This window comes from Charadrius vociferus, unplaced genomic scaffold (genome assembly GCF_000708025.1).
Source record: "Charadrius vociferus isolate BGI_N301 unplaced genomic scaffold, ASM70802v2 scaffold141, whole genome shotgun sequence".
Taxonomy (NCBI): domain Eukaryota; kingdom Metazoa; phylum Chordata; class Aves; order Charadriiformes; family Charadriidae; genus Charadrius; species Charadrius vociferus.
Window position 1 is genome coordinate 1414127 of NW_009647743.1, and position 18210 is coordinate 1432336.

General features: G+C 38.7%; 1 protein-coding gene across 1 annotated transcript in view; it reads left to right on the plus strand.

Moving 5' to 3' along the window:
• The window catches only part of VEGFC (vascular endothelial growth factor C), an 88642-nt gene that overhangs the window by 68755 nt on the left and 1677 nt on the right, over window positions 1–18210 (plus strand). The window contains exons 6-8 of the mRNA XM_009882021.1: window positions 8653–8804; window positions 13054–13163; window positions 13421–13751. Coding sequence (XP_009880323.1) covers window positions 8653–8804; window positions 13054–13163; window positions 13421–13751 — 593 coding nt within the window. The remainder of the gene's footprint in view (window positions 1–8652; window positions 8805–13053; window positions 13164–13420; window positions 13752–18210) is intronic.

Genomic DNA, 18210 nt, shown 5'->3' on the forward strand with positions numbered 1-18210 from the left:
TTTATGGGGCGCAAATCATTGACGGGCAGGAGAATGGACTAGGTCAGATGTTCCCAGATTGGCTTGTGGAACACTGGTGGTCCAGAGAGAGGGCAATAGTTCTCTAGTTGGGGCTGTGCTCCTCCTTTCTAGCTACTTAATTTTATTAAGAGGCAAATAGAAAAGTATTCTGCTTTGCTTTTAATACCATTTTTTTTCGACAAAAACTGTTTCTGTAGTTGCTGAGGGGTGTTTATACAGTCATGATTGGGATATGAGACAATTTCTTAATTAAGATGTGGCGCAAGGTCTATGATACCATGTGAGGACGCCCTAGCTAATTCATATGATGCAGTAGATCTTTTCCTTCTCCTTGATCCATGACACTACACTAGCCCAGCTTTGTAAGTGGTGGCTTGTCTGCTGAAGGTCTGTGGGGAGGGCGGCTGGTTAGGTGTTGGTTTTGTGGTGTGGTTGTGTTGGTTTTTTTCTCTAATTCATTATTATTCAAAGAGCTGTTCTGTGTTTCCATGACACGAGTAATTCAACCGCAGTTACAAAGACTGGAACTACCTGGTGCAGCGACAGCCTGTCCCTCAGCTGTAGTTTTTAATGCCCCACCTGTAGGTACTTGCTTATAGGTTGAAGGGAAGCAGTGAGCAGATGTCAAAGAGGCATCCCATCCCATCCCATCCCATCCCATCCCATCCCATCCCATCCTATCCCATCCCATTCTTCCTCTTGGCTGGCAGGATGGACAGCTTTTTGGCTTCTTTCAGATCATTTGATGTAAAGGTCCTAAATCTTCCCACTTCATGGTTACAGTAACAGTCCCTCAAGGGAAAACATCTTTCTAAGCAGTTTGAAATTAGATTTGGAGGAGCTGTTCTCACAGGAAACAAGCTAACAGCTTGAAATTGTTTGCCATATTTGAGATGTACATGGTGTTCCTTTACGCAGTTTGGAGATGCATATGTCACAAGAATTTTTAGTCTTTTTGAACTTTACCATTTATGCCTTTTCCCATGCATTTTTTCTTTGTTAGAGTGATGATTGTAATGATATAGTATAGAGGGTTGAAACTAGATGATCTTTAAGGTCCCTTCCAACCCAAGCCATTCTAGAATTCTATGATATAGTAGGTACTATTAATAGTGGGAGATATATCAGTATAAATTCCAAATGGTTTTTATTAAAATTTCTGAGAACAAAAAAAGTGATTAAAATAGAAAAAGATAGAATAAGGAACCCAAACATATTAAACAGATATGAAATATAGTATATCAGATAAGTTACCTGTTGTGTCACACATAAGCCTTGAAATACTGGTTGGTTGGTGTTTTTTTTTTCGAAAAAGATAGATAATAAAGTATATAATGATGATGTACCATTTTTCACATAGCTTATTTTCATTCTTTCCAGTATAGAGATGTTTAGAGTTTTGGTATGGGTCTTATATCCTTAGCTTAAAAATCTCTCTAGACATATTGTGCTCTGTTACACTAGTTACATTTGGCCAACCTTACTGACACTTTAGGAAGTGCAAAGATCACAAGTAATGGAAACTGAGAATCAATCAATTTAAGGGAAACTTGCCAAAATAAACCACAGTCCATCAGAAGAACATAGCGTAGATAATGTAAATCTGGGAAAAAAATCATACATAAAGCCTCTATTTGAAAAGTATCTAGAATGATAAACTTCCCTCATCCTGGTATGAAAATAAGAGGTTTGATTATTTTATATTTCAGAAGTCAGTGATCATCATCATAATTTGATGTGTTCTGTTACAGTGCGTGTTGGCACATCTGATGATAGTGCTGAATAAATTAATTTAGCCACTGAAGCAAAGAAATACTTTGTGTGGAAATCAACAGTTTTTCTGGAAAGTATGGCATGAAGTCCTTCTAGTCTAAAGAAGGTGCTCTCAATGCAGTGAATCCAAAATACATGCCTATCTAAGGGTCAGCGAGGAGGAAGATATGGGAATTATTTTTTTTTATGGGAATTCTGAGAGCGCTTTTGGTAAAGCATTCAGAGATTCCTGTCTGTTGTTAGATTATTTTTTTTTTAAAGGTTAAAATCATGCTGAGCTCTAGGTTGTGAACCAGTCTGTGGTCCCACCCTTGTTTCTGTTCTCCACTCCAGCTCTATAAATGGCTAAAGGAAGAGCACTGCCAGTGTGGGAACCGAAAAGAGCCTTCCATGGGGTGGTCTGTGGGACCACGCAGCTCTGGTCTGGGAGCTCTTGCAAGGATGGCTGAAGAAATATCAGGGTTGGGAAGAAGGGGTTCTGGTGCACTTGGCATCACAGTAATTGCAGGTTGCGGAGAGCCAATGGCCAAGTCTGGTTGGGTAGAGCAATTCAGAGACACCTTTGCCCGGTGTCCTCTTTCTGTACTTCTCACCTGAGAAGTACAGTACAGAGCATATACACTGATCCTCAAGGATTTAAAAAATGATGTGTAAAAGAATGAAAACCCAAGAATAAAAAACCACATTTGTAGTTGCACACATAATTGTACAAGTGATCTAACTATTGACTTGCCTTTGTATTAGTCTGAAAAGTTCTTTAATTATATACCTGTCTGTACTGGGAGGCAGAAAATACAAGCATAAGAAGCTGATGGTTGGGTCTGTAGGATATGCTGCCTTTTAATTTTGGCTGGTGCGGTAGAATGAAGGTTAATATTAAGGCTAAAATAAACCTTATTACAGATTGTGTAATCCAAATGTATGAAGAAAAATTACCTTCCTTCATTATTGAAGATGAACATTTCAAGTTTGGCTAGATTATAAGACAGATATAAAGTCCTCTTGATAATGGTCAGTGGGAACTACAGAAGGTACATATCCTTGAAAAATAATAAAAAAGATGTCATGCAATCAAAACTTTATTAAAAAAATCCATATAGTACCAATGGCTGCCATGGTTTTTGCACAGAGCTTCTATTTAAGCCATTACAAGGGTCTTGAATTTTTTCATGAGACAGAAAAATGGGGAAAAAGCATTTATATTCACACGTGATCTTGTTCAATGATAAGCACCTCTAATTTAAGCAGCCAAATAGTAAGATTATCCGACATGCTCCATTACAAACGCTAATGTCATTCTCAGCCTAACTTTGCTGTTCTTTAACAATAGAGGTTAAAATTTTCTCTGCCAGATGCCTGACTCAACTTGATGTGTTGTTTTTACTTTTTAGCTTTTTGCTTTAAAACTTCAGCAAAAGTGGTAGTACTGCTTCTTCTTAGACCAGAGCAAGAGAGAAGAGTATATGGCTTTATCAATAAAACAAAAAATTTGGATTATTTTTTTTTCCTCTGAAAAAAAAAAAAATCGTGTTCCCTTTTTTTAGGTAAAGGATATGAAACATTCTGTTAGGAATGTGTGTTTTGTTACCTTCAAGACAGTCTGCATACCTCCTAGAGACCTAGGAAGTAAACAGAATTGTTGGGAGACCTGGATATATTTGTCACCAAAACATGTTATAGCTTGAAGCTGAACAAAAATCAGATGCAGTTTCAGATCCAGTCACCCAAATGCCATCTTCCAGGGAGAGTGTCATTGATACACCCACCTTTATCATGTTGAGATGGAAGGAACCTGGCTGATCCAAAAGTAGATGGGACAAGATGTGCGTGTGCCAGAATGCCAAAACTTATGCTAAAGAGCCCAAAAAGAGGGAAGGGAAATGAAGCTTGGTAGGCTGGCTGGCTGCAAGGGAAGCTTTGACTGAGCTGAAATGAGGGGAAGTTGGCGTGGAGAATGGTCATGTTGGATGGAGACGTAAGGAGAGAAGGGCTGAACACAGTGCTTTGAAAAGAAATATTAGAAATGTTGACAAATGGAAGAGCTGCAAGCTGGGTTTGTGAGAAAACAGCCTTGGACTGGCATGCGTTAAGTTCGTGTGAAATGCATTTCCTATGTATGTTTTTCAACTGTTCTTCAGTTACACAGAGCTTTCATTAGCATGTGTTGTCCACTGAGATTAATGGTATGTTACTGACTTATGTTTATGATATTAGCTCATATGGAACAGGTTAGGAAAGAGCTTTGACTGTAATTTTGATGTTTTTTTTCTGTTGTTTAGTTTTGTTATATAAAATACTCTTTAGTTATGCTATCAATATTGCTTTGGTGGTTGTTTTCGTCTGGTTTCCTAACCTAAGTGCAGTGTTGGTAGCACAGATGTGCAGGACAGCATGGGCAAGTTGAGTCTAAATCTGGCAATGCTCATTTAATGTACTTTGATTTGCTGTCTAATATGCTATAATTACTGACATTTTTCTCAAAACTGTGAGCAATAAAAGCTCTCCAATGAAAAAAACTGCCCTAATCCCTGCTAGTGTGGGATCCTGGGTTCTTCTGAAGCTTGTTCCTTGCAGCTTTTGGTCCTGAAGGTCTGTCTTTAGGCTTTGGCCCTTGAACAGACCTGAAGGAAATGTCTTTTCCCTATTGCCTGTATGAATTAGTCCTGTTTTTACTATGATTTGAAGTTGGGAAGGGAGAGAAGATTTGGGCCTCTAGAAGTACAGTAAAACTGAATGAGGGATGGGACAGAAGCGTCAGCCATCTGATCTCCAAGGAGAGGTACCTGTATGGGCAATGTGCTGCCAGCAGTGGTACCCACAACCAGCAATGGTGCCAGAAAAGAAGTGAGTCAAGACCCAGCCTCATACACAGATGTTATGATTAATTTCGCATAGAAATATCCTTTCTAGGTACTGACATTTGGCTGTTACGTGTTGCCAAATCTGCCCTGTAATGACAACAGATGTTGAGCTTATTGTTCTGTTGGATAAAGAAGATGAGCAAGAAATAAATTAGAGATACTAACAAAACCAGAAAGCATTCCAGAAGGTCAGACCTTACCTAATTTGACATGATTTCTCAGGATGGTAATTCAAACCCAGCTTATGTATGTTGAGAGTTTATTCACTTACTTAAATAGCTCCAGTGGATTTAGAGATGCTGCTACCACAGCTGAGAGCAGAATGTAGCTCTTCTTGAGAACAGATCTTATTTCAAAAGGCCAGGTGTTATTAAAACAGGATTATTCTGGATATTAAATACATTTTCTGTAACAGACTACTTTTCAAGAATTTATTTCTTGTGAAATCTTTTCTTGAGGTATTTTCATTCTCAGAAAAGAAGAATAAATAGCTCCTTTTTCAGTATGCATCAGAATATGGTATCCTAATAGCATGTGCGGGCAAATAAAAAGCGTAGGAAGAAAAAGTCAGTAATTCCAACCCCGGTATTTCACTACCATCATTTCCATTAAGAAAAAAAGATCTGGTTTATATTCTTTTTCAAAATGCTAGCTCATGTATCATTTTAAGCACTTTCCAAAAGTGAGGATTAGAAATGTGATACTTAATATAATATAACATAATGTAATATAATCTCTAACATAAACAGTTGGGTTTGTGTTTTTTTACTTTATGTATAAACAGTAGCTACTAGTGGGTGATATAAAATACATTGCTATTAAGAGAATTTAGTTGAACAAACTGGAGGTGAAAGAAGCCAGTCTACCTTGACGCTGTTTAGCTGGGCTTTTTTTGCATTGCACCACTGAAGAGTTGATGGGAACAGTTGTTCAAATATTCCCCTCTAAACTGATACATTTCGCAGTTTAGATGGAAGGATAGATGGAGATTAAGGTAATTAGCGTTCAGCATCGTTTCCGCTCACAATTGGTATGTCTTAGGTGTTTTAGTGGAACTTCTCTCAGAGCACTCCTGAAGCAGAACAGGACAGTTGGGCTGATGAAGACCTCTTTCAGGGGGTTTGGAATTGCAGCAGTAGTCCTACACTGCCATCTCTAGCGGTCCGGAGTCTGTCGCGCTCGGCAGCATGGCCAACTGATCTACTCCAAGAACAGAGGAAGAAGAGAACGTGCCCTTTTTTCTAGTCAGCTGCAGTTTGCTCCATGCAAAGAATCACACTTCTCCTCAGTTTCAGTTCTACCTATAGTGGCTTTTTACTTCAGCTTTGGAAAAACAAGTTCATGCTGTCCTAAGAGAGCAGAGAAAACAGAAGATTCTCTTTACATGCGTAATATTGTAATTAAGTCATACTCTTTGTTCTGCTGAATTCATATATGTCTTTTAAGAATCAGTTTTCTTACAAGATATTTAATATAGTAAAGGCTTTTGCATCTGTAGACTCTTAACTGTCCAGATTTGCAGAGTTCTCAACAGTTGTGCTGTCCTTCTGAAAGCTCAACTTGTTTAAAAAAAGACAAAAGTCTTGCATATGTAGGTGAGTTTTATCATCTGATTAAAGGTCAGTATTTAAAAAAACAGATACCCGAAGAACTGGTCATATATTTTCTCAACTGTGTACTGAATTCAGAAATGGAAGCTGTTTTTCATAAATGTAGTCCTTTCTGTCTCTTTGTCAACACCACCTTCCTTCTCTCCAGTTTCCTAGTTAGATATAACAAAACCTACAATGGCCTTCAAACAGGTGGATATTTTAGAAAGAAATTAGTAAGTGGATAAAGCTGTTTTAATATAAAATATTAGTATGAAGATGATAGCTCTGTGTTATGATTACTGCTGGTTTTGGACGAGGCATCTTGGCAAGAATGCCTTTTGTGATTAACTTAAAGGAACTTTTATAAAAGATAAGGGTAAAAGAGCCAATATTGGTTTGGAAGCCAAGAAGGATTATAAGTATAATAAAAAGTTGATTATAAAATCTGTTTCCAGAAGTCTGTGTTGAACTTAGCGCAAACCCTGGAGGTATGTCTGGTGATAATTATGTTTGAGAGAAGCAGACACTGGTTTAGGTATTCATTTTATGGATAGCAAACTTTAAACTAGCCGTGGACTTGTGCCCTTATCTTATTAATGACTCAAGACCAAAATTTTAAGAAGTGTTATTTATTTTGTAGCTGGAGCAAGAATCCAAATGATAATACGCTTTGGCTAGAAGTGTCTCTAACAAGAGCAACTCTTTCCATGGTAGCTGCCTAGATGGATAGTTTTTTTCATCGATATTTGGAAGATGCAGGAAACTGTTTTCTGGTTTGGTTTTCCTTCTACAAAAGTAAACATATACCAGTTTGCATTTTTAGATTCTAGCGGGGGGGGAAAAACCAAACCCACGTTTAAAAGTAATATAAGGGGTGTGGTACTTTTTGCAGCAAAAGTAATTGCGCTGTGATCTTCTGTAACAGAATAAAATGCAAATATAATACTTTTGCCATTTCAGCTCTTCTATGATGACACTCCCAATGTTAAACTTTTTTTAAAGATGCGGTCACTGAGTGATGTCAAAATTTGTTTTCCAAAATAGATAATAGCTGCAAGAGTTGCTGATGCTTTTTACAGTTGAGGTTTAAGGTGCGTAGTTTAGGTATACCAATAGTATGAGTTTTATTGTCGACTGCACAGGCGCCCTTTTACCCTGCGGGCACTGGGTGAATACATCCCACCCTGCTGCACCCGTGGGCTTGCTGGTGCCCAGGCTCGGTTGCAAACTTGGGTGCAAGGTGCTGTTTTCAGGACATCCTGTAGATGTACTTTGTATTTTGCATTATTTGAAATTACCGGCATTTTCATTGCATTTGCATGCTGCCTATAGACCTGTCTTGTTATACAGTCTGATCAACTGAAACTGGAATAATAACCAATGGCCATGTTCTTAAAGGCAGTAAAGTCCCTAGAAGATGCAGAAATATTCTTAAATATATTTGGAGAAGTGACTAAACACCTAAACAGCAACAGTGCACTATTATCCTATTAAAAATAAATACTAAAAAATATTTTTTAAGACTTTGGCCTAAAGTATTTGTCCTAACTTTTCAGGAGACTATTGAGATTTAAGTGTTACAGTGAAACCTTCTTAATTTGATAATGTACATGTCCTGAATCGAGTACTGAAATGCATCTTCCTGTTTGTCTGTTACCACATGTTCAGTTTTTCCACAAGGTATCGCTGAAGTCATCCTCTTCCGCCAGCTGGACTACATTCCCCACTGAAATTAGGATTTTATTCATTCACATACATGATTGTTTTGTTAATAGTGAACATTTCTTAATATCCCGAAAAAAAAAATGTAATACTTCAAGATGCATTCTGTTAGGGTGACCACATATTTTGCTCTGATACAAATACTGGAAAGTCAAAGATAGAGTGCGCTGCAATTCAAAACTTGTTCATCCAAAAATGTTTTGATCTAAGTCCAATATCTCGCTGTTTTACACAAGCTTTTGTAGTTGTGCAGCTGATGTATTAGGTTGTAGCTTACCCCTTTTTCAAATAGTTCTTGTTTTCAACTTTTTGAAGCACTTTCCAAATGTTACGTTTTAGGTTTTCTAGAAGGCTGCCAATTTAAAGTCATTTCCTCTAGACAAATGAGTTCTTTGTACATTTTCCTCTTCTAACAATGTTAGTTTAAAAGTTATAGTATGCAAACAGGCACGTAACAGAGTTTAATGCTAAAAATGTGAATTGTCATAACGTAGCTATTGTATTCATTTTGCGCATAATGATTAATTAGCGGTATAATTGAATATGCCACTGAATGATGGCAGAGAACAGAAACCCAAACTTAAATTCCTTATGGCTTTTACTGTATGTCCTCATATTATTTTTCTTTGAACCACTCCTGACCTCTAAAAACCGTTCTCTTTCCTGTGCTCTCCCTTTCACAGCTGTTTGAAATCACAGTGCCTCTCTCTCACGGCCCCAAACCGGTAACCGTCAGTTTTGCCAATCACACGTCGTGCCGGTGCATGTCGAAGCTGGATGTTTACAGACAGGTTCATTCCATCATCAGGCGTTCCTTGCCAGCGACGCAAACTCAGTGAGTAGGAGAATTCTCTTTCCTTCCACGTTCTGAGCAAGCCTATATAATTAGATTTAAAATACTGCTGGAAGCTTTTACAGTTCTCATCGGTGAGCTTACACGTGTTAGTAGTAGCGGAATGCATTTTGCAAAGGCGCTAATAAGTGTTTAACGTGGAGAGAGTGTTACTAAAGTAACATTACCTTTTTACCCAGTGGATAAGCTGGGGCTGGGTCGTTTAAAAATGAAGAATAATGTTGTTTGTGGGGTTTGTTTCATGGAAAGAGCTACGATGCAATTGAGGCTTAAAGGAAACATCAATAAAATAAACTTTTTTTAAAAAGAAGTAGTCATAAAAGCTATCCAAAAATACTTAGTTTTGCAAATAAGGAGTAGACAACATTCCTCTCTCAAACTGTAATTTCGTATTTAAAAAGCTGTTTAAAAAAGACCTTTTTTAAGTAAATCTTTGACTACAAATCTTTTTGGACATCTTCATATTCCAGAAGTGAAAATAAAACAGAATGGGAAGGGGAAATAAAGGGTTAATTGACAGCCCACAGAATTAGTGTATTGATTTCTGCGGTAGTTTTGAATGCAAAAAGTCATAGAGGACATCTGGCACCAAAGCAATTGGTATTAAAACACTTGAAGAACTCCTTCCCTTTGTTCTAGAGAACTGAGTGATTATTTCATGATGTATATACGTTTAGTAGGACAAAAATTTGTCAGAGGCTGACAGTTGCTTTATGGAAAAACAGTGACTGGAAGCTGAACTGGAATTAACTGTAGACATTTTTTATAAGGTTAGTGAATAGCGCAAAAAGCCCAGGGATGTAAGCTAGGTCGTCTTCTCTCTTTTCATTCCGTTAAATTCTCGATGTTTTCTGACATGTTCCAGCTAAACACACTTTATATTCTATGTGAATTGAAATTATTGAATTTGTTCATCAAAACGCAGATCGTAAGCAATGGACTAGAAAAATAGTAGGCAATATATCTATCAATGGCTTAATTAACTGAATAATTAACAGATTTTAAAAAAACAAAACCCAAGAGTCAATAATAAAGTCAAATTATGCTGACTGTTGGCAGCTTCTCAGTGCTTGCAGATGACGAGCAGTTGCAACGACCATTGCAGGAGTTTATTCTAGCCAGGAAACAGCTGCTGTAGTTAGAGGGAAGTAAGCGCAGAGCTACTGGACTTTGACCAGCACTCTCCAGTAGCCGCCTGCCCTGTCAGTAAGGGATGGTGCTTCAACAAAGGTCCGACAGGGGAGTACTGCATCAGATTATACACAGGCCTTCCCTACTGTTGGGTACTCTCTTAAAGTTTGAAATCTATGGATTTTACAAGAAAATAGAAAAAAAAAAAAGACCCAAACCAAGCTAGGTGCTTCTAGCTTCTCTAAAGTGAAGACATCTTCATGTTCCTGGTGGGTGCCTGGATGCTTTTCAGAATCCCACTGGGGTTTTTTAATTTGTACTAGGTTTTTTTATTTATACTAAAGTTCTCCATTTCTTTTCAACTTCTTATTTTTCCTTAACATTTTGGTTTGTAGGTTTGAATGCTGGTGACACTGTTGTAAAGCCAACACTTGGAATTGTACTTTCTTGTCACAGTGCCAGATCTACATGTGTGCATCTGCTTATGTGCATGCTCATTTTCGACAGAAATCTAGGCATGACTTTCTTAAGTATTAGTGAAAATAGTGAAAAAAAGGAGTGTAATCCCTAGGTTTAGGGGAGTAACATGGGATCTAGTAAGAATTCAAGGCTGGATTATGCCACGATGCACAGACATGTGTTAGAAAGAAGAGGGAAATGACATGTAAGATAGAATACAAGTAGTTGATCTTTTTTTATATAAAATATATTTCCTGCACAACTTTATCCTGAGAATTAAGGTCTTGGTCTTTGCCTGTTCTCCCACTTTTTTTCTTTCTTTTCCTTCTAAAAAGCAGTAGCTACCTCTACATACTTGCGGAGCTGAGGCGTGTCAGTTCATGCTAACCAGTGTTTCAGAACACCTCATGCATTAATGGTGTCTTAAGTTGTACTCTTCTCTGTTTATACAGAATTTCACCAAGACATGAAACTGAGTTAGAAAATTGTCGCGCTCCATTTTAGAAGTTTAGCTATTTGGGGTGGGGGGAGCAGAGGGGCCTCCAATATACATCATTCAGATCCAAGTTTCTGTGATGCCCTTTTTGTCCCATGGTTTGTAGGTGGGTGCTTTAGAGCTGATACGTGTGTTTTAGAGGTGGTTTGGATATTATGTTGTACACATTAAATGTTTCCCCCTCTTGTGCATTATCAGTCCTGGCACTGACAGGTAACAAGTTAGCATGCTGCTTTTTTTTTATTTATTTATTTTTTATAGTTGAATTGACAGTGATTTGGAAAGAGGTAATGAAATTTTTTTTGCAGAGTGGTTTTGCCTCTGAGTTGTTTTTTTTTTTCCCTATCCTTCCTGAACTTTCCTAAAATGTTACAGTAAGTCATTTTAAAATTTCAGCCATACCCACCCCATAAATTTCTCCACTAGCAACCAGAGTAGAGTTTGTAAACAAACAGTTCCAGTTCCTTTTGCTGGGTGTCTCCAACCCTGACGCTGAAAAATATATTGTTCTCTTCAAGTTCTGGTAACTTGGTTTCTGCATCAACATTGTCTTCTCATGGGTTCACGTGCGCTTGGTGTTTTTTTCATACTGTCACCCTGGCTTCCTTCTCCAGTTAGTTTTAAACACTCCCGGCTAGAGCCAGGCTGCTCCAGGTGTGAGTTGTTGGGGTTTTTTTTTAAACACAATACAATAAATTATTTGTAGCTATTTCTCAAGCAGAATTGGGAAGAGGCAAAATGACCCACGTGCCAAGTGAGGGAGCAGGAGCGAGATGAGGAGGAACTTCTTTACTTTAAGGGCAGCAGAGCAGTGGCACAGGCTGCCCAGAGAGGTTGTGGAGTCTCCCACTCTGGAGACATTCAAAACCCGCCTGGACGCCGTCCTGTGCAACCTGTTGTAGGTGCCCCTGCTCTGGCGGGGGGTTGGACTGGGTGATCTCCAGAGGTCCCTTCCAACCCTGACCATTCTGGGATTCTGTGAGCTCATTAACAGAATGAAATAAAAAAAACTCCAGCTTGAGAAAAGAGGAGGCGATGGAGGGTGATGTTCCAGCACAGCAGTCTCTACCAGCAGAGAGTCGCTGGACGTGCTGGAGGGCAGTGGTGTACCTGAGTGATGAGCAGGGAAGAACGGTCCCAGCACCTGCATTGTGGAATGCATGAGTAATGGTGCTCAGGGGGATGAAAAGGGCTTAAACTGGCTAGTGGATGTGCTGCCATAACACATGAGGGGTTTAGAAATGCTACAGAAACAATGAACAAATGACACAGCCCGGACGCAGGAAGTTAGGCATGACTTGTTAGAAGTTGTCACTTGTGGTGGTAAAGAAACGGCAAGCAAGGAAGATCAAATAATACACAACTATTGTGTCTGTGGGGTTCCTGCTGGTTGAGTTCAGGCACCCCTTAACAAGAGACCAGCTGCTGTTAGGATTTTTGGCTTTCTTTGGTACCACTACATTGACTGCAAAACTCCAACAGGTAAAGAGCATTGAATTGTTAACTTGTTTGTTGTCTTTCGTTTCTAAAGTGAAGAGGCATCACTGCTGGAATCCAAACCTTTAGATTCAGGAAAGCTGTCCAGGATTTGAGTGGTTGATGAGAAGGAGCCAGTTAATGTCACATAACTTTCACGTAAAGAGGAAAGGAACCTGATAATCTGATTTTGTTTTAGAAATTAGAGTTCCGTCTACAGCAAGCATTCAGAAACTATTATCAGCTCTCTTTTGATGTCTATATGTGTAAAAACATTTTTTTTTACTGCAGAAAATTATGCCTGTTGCTACCTATCCAGTATTTGGCAAGGAAATATTTTTTATACTATTTTCTATGTGAGGCTTACATTTAAGGGTTAAATCTGTTTCCAAACTACATTAGGAAAGTACAAATATCAGTTGCTAAAATTTAGAGCTAAAACTTGGAATGTGACAACGTATCTTCAACGAATGGTTGAAGATTCCGTAGTGGGGAGAACCTTAAAATGTAACAGATTTGATAGGAGTTAAAAATAAGATTATGAATGAGCTGAAGCTCTTCAGAAGGGTTTTGTAATGGAGGGAAACAAAGGCAACTAGCACCTAAACTTGATTATTTTTTTTCTTGAGTTCTTACGGTAGTAAATCAACAGTACATTTCACTCCACAGGTGTCATGTGGCAAACAAGACCTGTCCAAAAAATCATATCTGGAATAATCAAATTTGCAGATGTTTGGCACAGCATGATTTTGGTTTCTCTTCTCACCTTGGAGATTCTGGTAAGCGGTTTTGATTAAATGATTAAACGTAGTTCCATGTTTTGATTTACCTAAGGGGGAAATTAAAAACATGAAAAGTAAATAGCTGAATCTTTTTCTTTTTCAATATTATTACTGGTTATGGCGATCTTTTGACATACGTTTGTTCTTAAACCACCTTAAAAGGTATGAATTCAGCATCATTTCTTCACTTAAAAGTACAAGATGGGTAGAGACAAAATTCTGATAATTGTGCAACTTTTCTGCTGTATTTGTAGATGCCTCTGAAGGATTCCATATTTGTGGACCAAACAAAGAGCTGGATGAAGAAACCTGCCAATGCGTCTGCAAAGGAGGCGTGCGGCCCTCGAGCTGTGGACCTCACAAGGAATTAGACAGATCATCATGTCAGTGCCTGTGCAAAAACAAACTTCTCCCCGCTTCCTGTGGGCCCAACAAGGAATTCGATGAAGACAAGTGCCAGTGTGTATGTAAAAAGACCTGTCCTAAACATCAGCCGCTAAACCCTGCAAAGTGCATCTGTGAATGTATAGAATCTCCCAATAAATGCTTCTTGAAAGGAAAAAGGTTCCATCACCAGACATGCAGGTAAAAACTCAATCTTTAGCCCTTTCATTGGGTTTAAGGCATAAAATTTGGAATTGTGTCATTAGCTGCCTTGTTGGATCGCTTTGTAGCCTTAAGTAAGCAGTAAAACTCTCTCCAATTCAGTTTTATCTTGTATGACTTTTATCCTCTCTAGGAGGAAACTGCAAGGCAGAAGAAGTATTTTAAAGCGTGTTTAGTTTCTTGTAGTCTTACTACTACTTCATGTGATTTATTTTTTTTCTTTTGATGAGAATGAGCTGTAAGTTCAAGCTCCCCATTTTCTATGTTACTTAAAATCCCACTCTTTTTTCCCAGGAACTGACTATTGCAATTGAAATAACTTAAATATTTCTAATTAGATTTCATGGCTTAGTTCTGGAGATACCATCATTCCTTTTCACTTCCTAAATTTTTGCTTATCCTTCATTTCACTCAACTGATATGAAAGATTTATGAGTGCATAAAAAGTCTTACAGCTCTGGGTGATTTCTGTGAAAAGTAGGCATATATAACTATAAAACAGACCACCCCCATTCATCATTTGAAATGGGATTTGGTCAGGAAAAAAACTCTGCAATTTTTTATCTGTCACGAGGGCTTTTCCTTCCACGACTGCTACACCCATAGCGGTAGCAGTCTATATATAAAAATGTGAATGATTTCAGGTTCTGAGAAACAAACAATATTATTTTTGCTTTGTATATTTTTTTGAGGAAAGTTTTCCTGTAAAGTGAATTTGGTAAAACAGAAACAGTGCCATTTGGAGAAGAAAGATCACTTATTTATTAATATATGGGAATCTTTCTATTATATCAATGACAAATAACAATTCCAGAAATGTTCAGGCACTGGAAATGGAAAATAGAAAATTGGGACATTTATATGTCTGTGGTCAGAAAAATTGGGACATGTAAATGTCTTGTTTATCAAAAGTAAACCTTATGTCTATTTTTTAATATAACATGTAATTAGTAAATAAATATATTGACAGATATATATATACATTAATTCATCATGAATAAAAAAAGTCTAATATGAGGAAAGAGACCTGTGTTGAACTCTCTAAAATAGAGGAAAAGATTAATAATAACTGACATTACATGTTTTCCTATGTTTGGCCTTTTGAGTGGAATAGAAGAGTTAGTACAAATATAAGAAATAGTTTCTTCTCTATTACTGGGTTGTATTTCAATTTTATGTTTGCAGAGGAAAAAAAAGCAGCCTGATTACATGAGCTTTAAGCACATTACAAAGCCTTAGCACCGCTCGAGTGTGCACTTCCAGCAGTGCTACACATATCAACCGTGTGTATTTTAAAAGAACATTCACAACTGGAAAAGTCAGGCATTTAAAAGGCTAAGAAATGCCATAATAGATGTATGATGCCACGTCTGTTGGTTTAAAGACTTAATATTAAAGGAGGAAATTGCGTCGTGGTTGAGTGAGATGAGGCAGTGTTGCGGTTGGATACGATAAAGAGTTGGAATCCCTTTCTTGTTTCCAAGGACACGGGAATATAGGATGCTTTTAGCTGTTTCTCTCCTAAGCAGTTCATCTTTGCGTGGAGAAAGAGGAAGGTTTGGAGATGGTGTTACTCTACAACCAATATGGGGTTACCCCACAACCAATAGCCCTGTAGATAGCGGCACTGTCAAGGAAAAGAGAGGATGCAATCTCTCCTCCTTTTTAAGAAAGCACTTGGCACAGGTTTCTCGCGTATTTGGCGTGTCCACAAGCTTTCTGTAAGAGGAAGAAAAACTCTTGAAACGTCCTGTTTGTCTTTTGAAAGAAAGATCCCGTGCTGCTATGCGACCATGTAAATGGAGGTGCCACTCTGTAACTGTGCGAGATGCCGGAGATCTCGACACGAGCAGACCCTCATAGCTGTGTCCTCGGCAGGTCCCCGTGCTGACAGATAGCCCTTGTATGTTCTGGTGTTGAAGCAGCTGCATATTTATGCACTCTACCTAAAATGCCTCTGCCTCTGATGTTAGACCCTGCTCCAGAGGACAGGAATAAAAAGTCATTTGCAAAGAACAGGACAGGAAGAAAAAAGAAAAGAAAAACAACCAACAAAACACCATAAAGCGTACTGGCTTTTAAGGTGATCATGCTGTTAGACCACTAAAAGCAGCATTCCTACTTCAGTTTCATCTCTGCAGATGTTAGACTCTCCAAAATCTCAAACCCGAGCATTTGGTAGCAAAAAATCACAATTACTGACCATAAAGAGAAAGTTGCCACTGACTCACCCAGCACTATATATATTGGCTGCACATCTGTCTTAGCTCCAGCGTGCTCAGGTTGGCCTCATCGACACAGACATCTGTCACATGGAAACGCTCCATAAACAACATTCAGCCTTAATCTTTTGAAAGACCTGCTCTATTGTTCAGCAGAGTTTCCGAAGGAAACCACATTTATATAGTTACAATGACTCTGCCACTATTCACCCTGTGCTATCACCTCAAAAATGTATTTTGGTCAGTTTTGGCCGGGCCAGATAACTAGGCACCTCCGCTGCAAAGCATTTTAGAGGAGGAGAGGGTCTTTCTTGCTCTGTTGGAGTGTTCCAGATAAGGATAAAATTGCAGTAACCTGACCTTGACCGCTGCTAGACGCAAACTCACATGGGAGAGATGCTTTATTGCATTCTCAACTGTAAGTTGAGTTGAAGTTCGCAGTTCACTAAGAGGCACAACTGAACGCCTCATGCTTAACGATTACCTGGCTGCTTTTCATTTTGTGCAATGTCATAGGTGGGTGGAAGAGTTTAGCTTTGTTGGTTTTTTTTTCCTCCCCCTTATCTTTCTCTTATTTCATTCTACGGTCATTCAGTACATGAAATAGTCCAACTTTCATGGCAGAAACGGGCAAAAAGGCAAGTGAGGTCAGAGTTTGATCCATTGCATCTCCATGGAGTACCTTTTTCTTAGAACAACCTACTGCTGGTTGCCCCTTTGCTCAGGGTATTACATCCTTTGGCAAACGTGCAAGCCAGTAAAGTTCATTTGCTTTCTTTCTCAAGTGACACTGATTTTTGTTGCCTTTTGCCACCATTTCCAAACTTTATTGGGCAAGAGATCGGTAAAGCTTTGAGAGATTCCCATGAGCTGCTACACTGAGCTCAAATATCTATATTAAGTAAGTGGCGCAAAATACTGTTACTCTAAATTACAGAGACCACACTGGTGAAATAATCTGTGATTAACGGCATTGAAAACACTGAACAAGATGTGACTAGTTAATAAATGTCATGTTTGCAGTCTTCCTCATTCCTTATTGCTTTCCTCATAGCCAGGTTCATTGGTTGAACCAGCTGGCTTGAATTAATGTAACAGTAATCCAGACCTCGTATCATAAACAAATTACTGCAAAGTGGGAACTTGGTATCCAAACCAAGTACACAACATATTAATTTATCTGCAGCAATAATAAGAGTAGCCACAAACACAAAACAAGAGTCATCTCAGGAAGAGCATGGTGACATTGCCTTTAATATGGTGTACTGTAGCATCTTTGAACTGAAGTATGAATTATAGTAATAGATCATAATATCAGTGTTTCACAAACAGACACACATTATTTAAATACTGTGTTGAAATTCAAAACATATACTTTTGTCTTTTGACTCGTTGCCAGAGCCTGAAAAAAAAAAAAACCCAGACTTGTACTTTGTCTCCATTATGCACCAGAAAGTATTTAGTATTGTTATTGTAAGGTTATTTTAGGTCAAGTTCTTGTTTTAAAAGAAAAATAAAGTAGGAAAAGGAAGAGTTCAGGGACAACCACAGATATTATCTTTGTATAACCTCTATTTTTCAGTCAAGTAATCTGTGAAGAAAAATTCTTCTGTGTTTTAGGTAGATATGACCTAAATATGGTTTAATGCTCTATGTCTGTTACACTTATTTTAATCAAGTAGGGACTATTTCTGGTTTTTGTCCTTTAAGATTTATCATAAACATGGCCTGGACAGATGTACTCTTCGCTGGGTAGAAAACTGGCTGGATGGCCGTGCCCGGAGAGTGGTGGGGAATGGAGTTAAATCCAGTTGGTGTCCGGTCACAAGTGGTGTCCCCCAGGGCTCGGTGCTGGGGCAAGTTCTCTTTAATATCTTTATCAATGATCTGGATGAGGGGACCGAATGCACCCTCAGTAAGTTCGCAGATGACACTAAGCTAGGCAGGCATGTTGATCTGCTGGAGGGTAGGATGGCTCTGCAGAGGGATCTGGACAGGCTGGACCAATGGGCCGAGGCCAGTGGTGTGAGGTTCAACAAGGCCAAGTGCACTTGGGTGCACAAGTCCTGCACTTGGGTCACAACAACCCCATGCAGTGCTACAGGATTGAAGAAGAGTGGCTGGAAAGCTGCCCGGCAGAAAAGGACCTGGGGGTGTTGGTGGACAGCTGGCTGGAGATGAGCCAGCAGTGTGCCCAGGTGGCCAAGAAGGCCAAC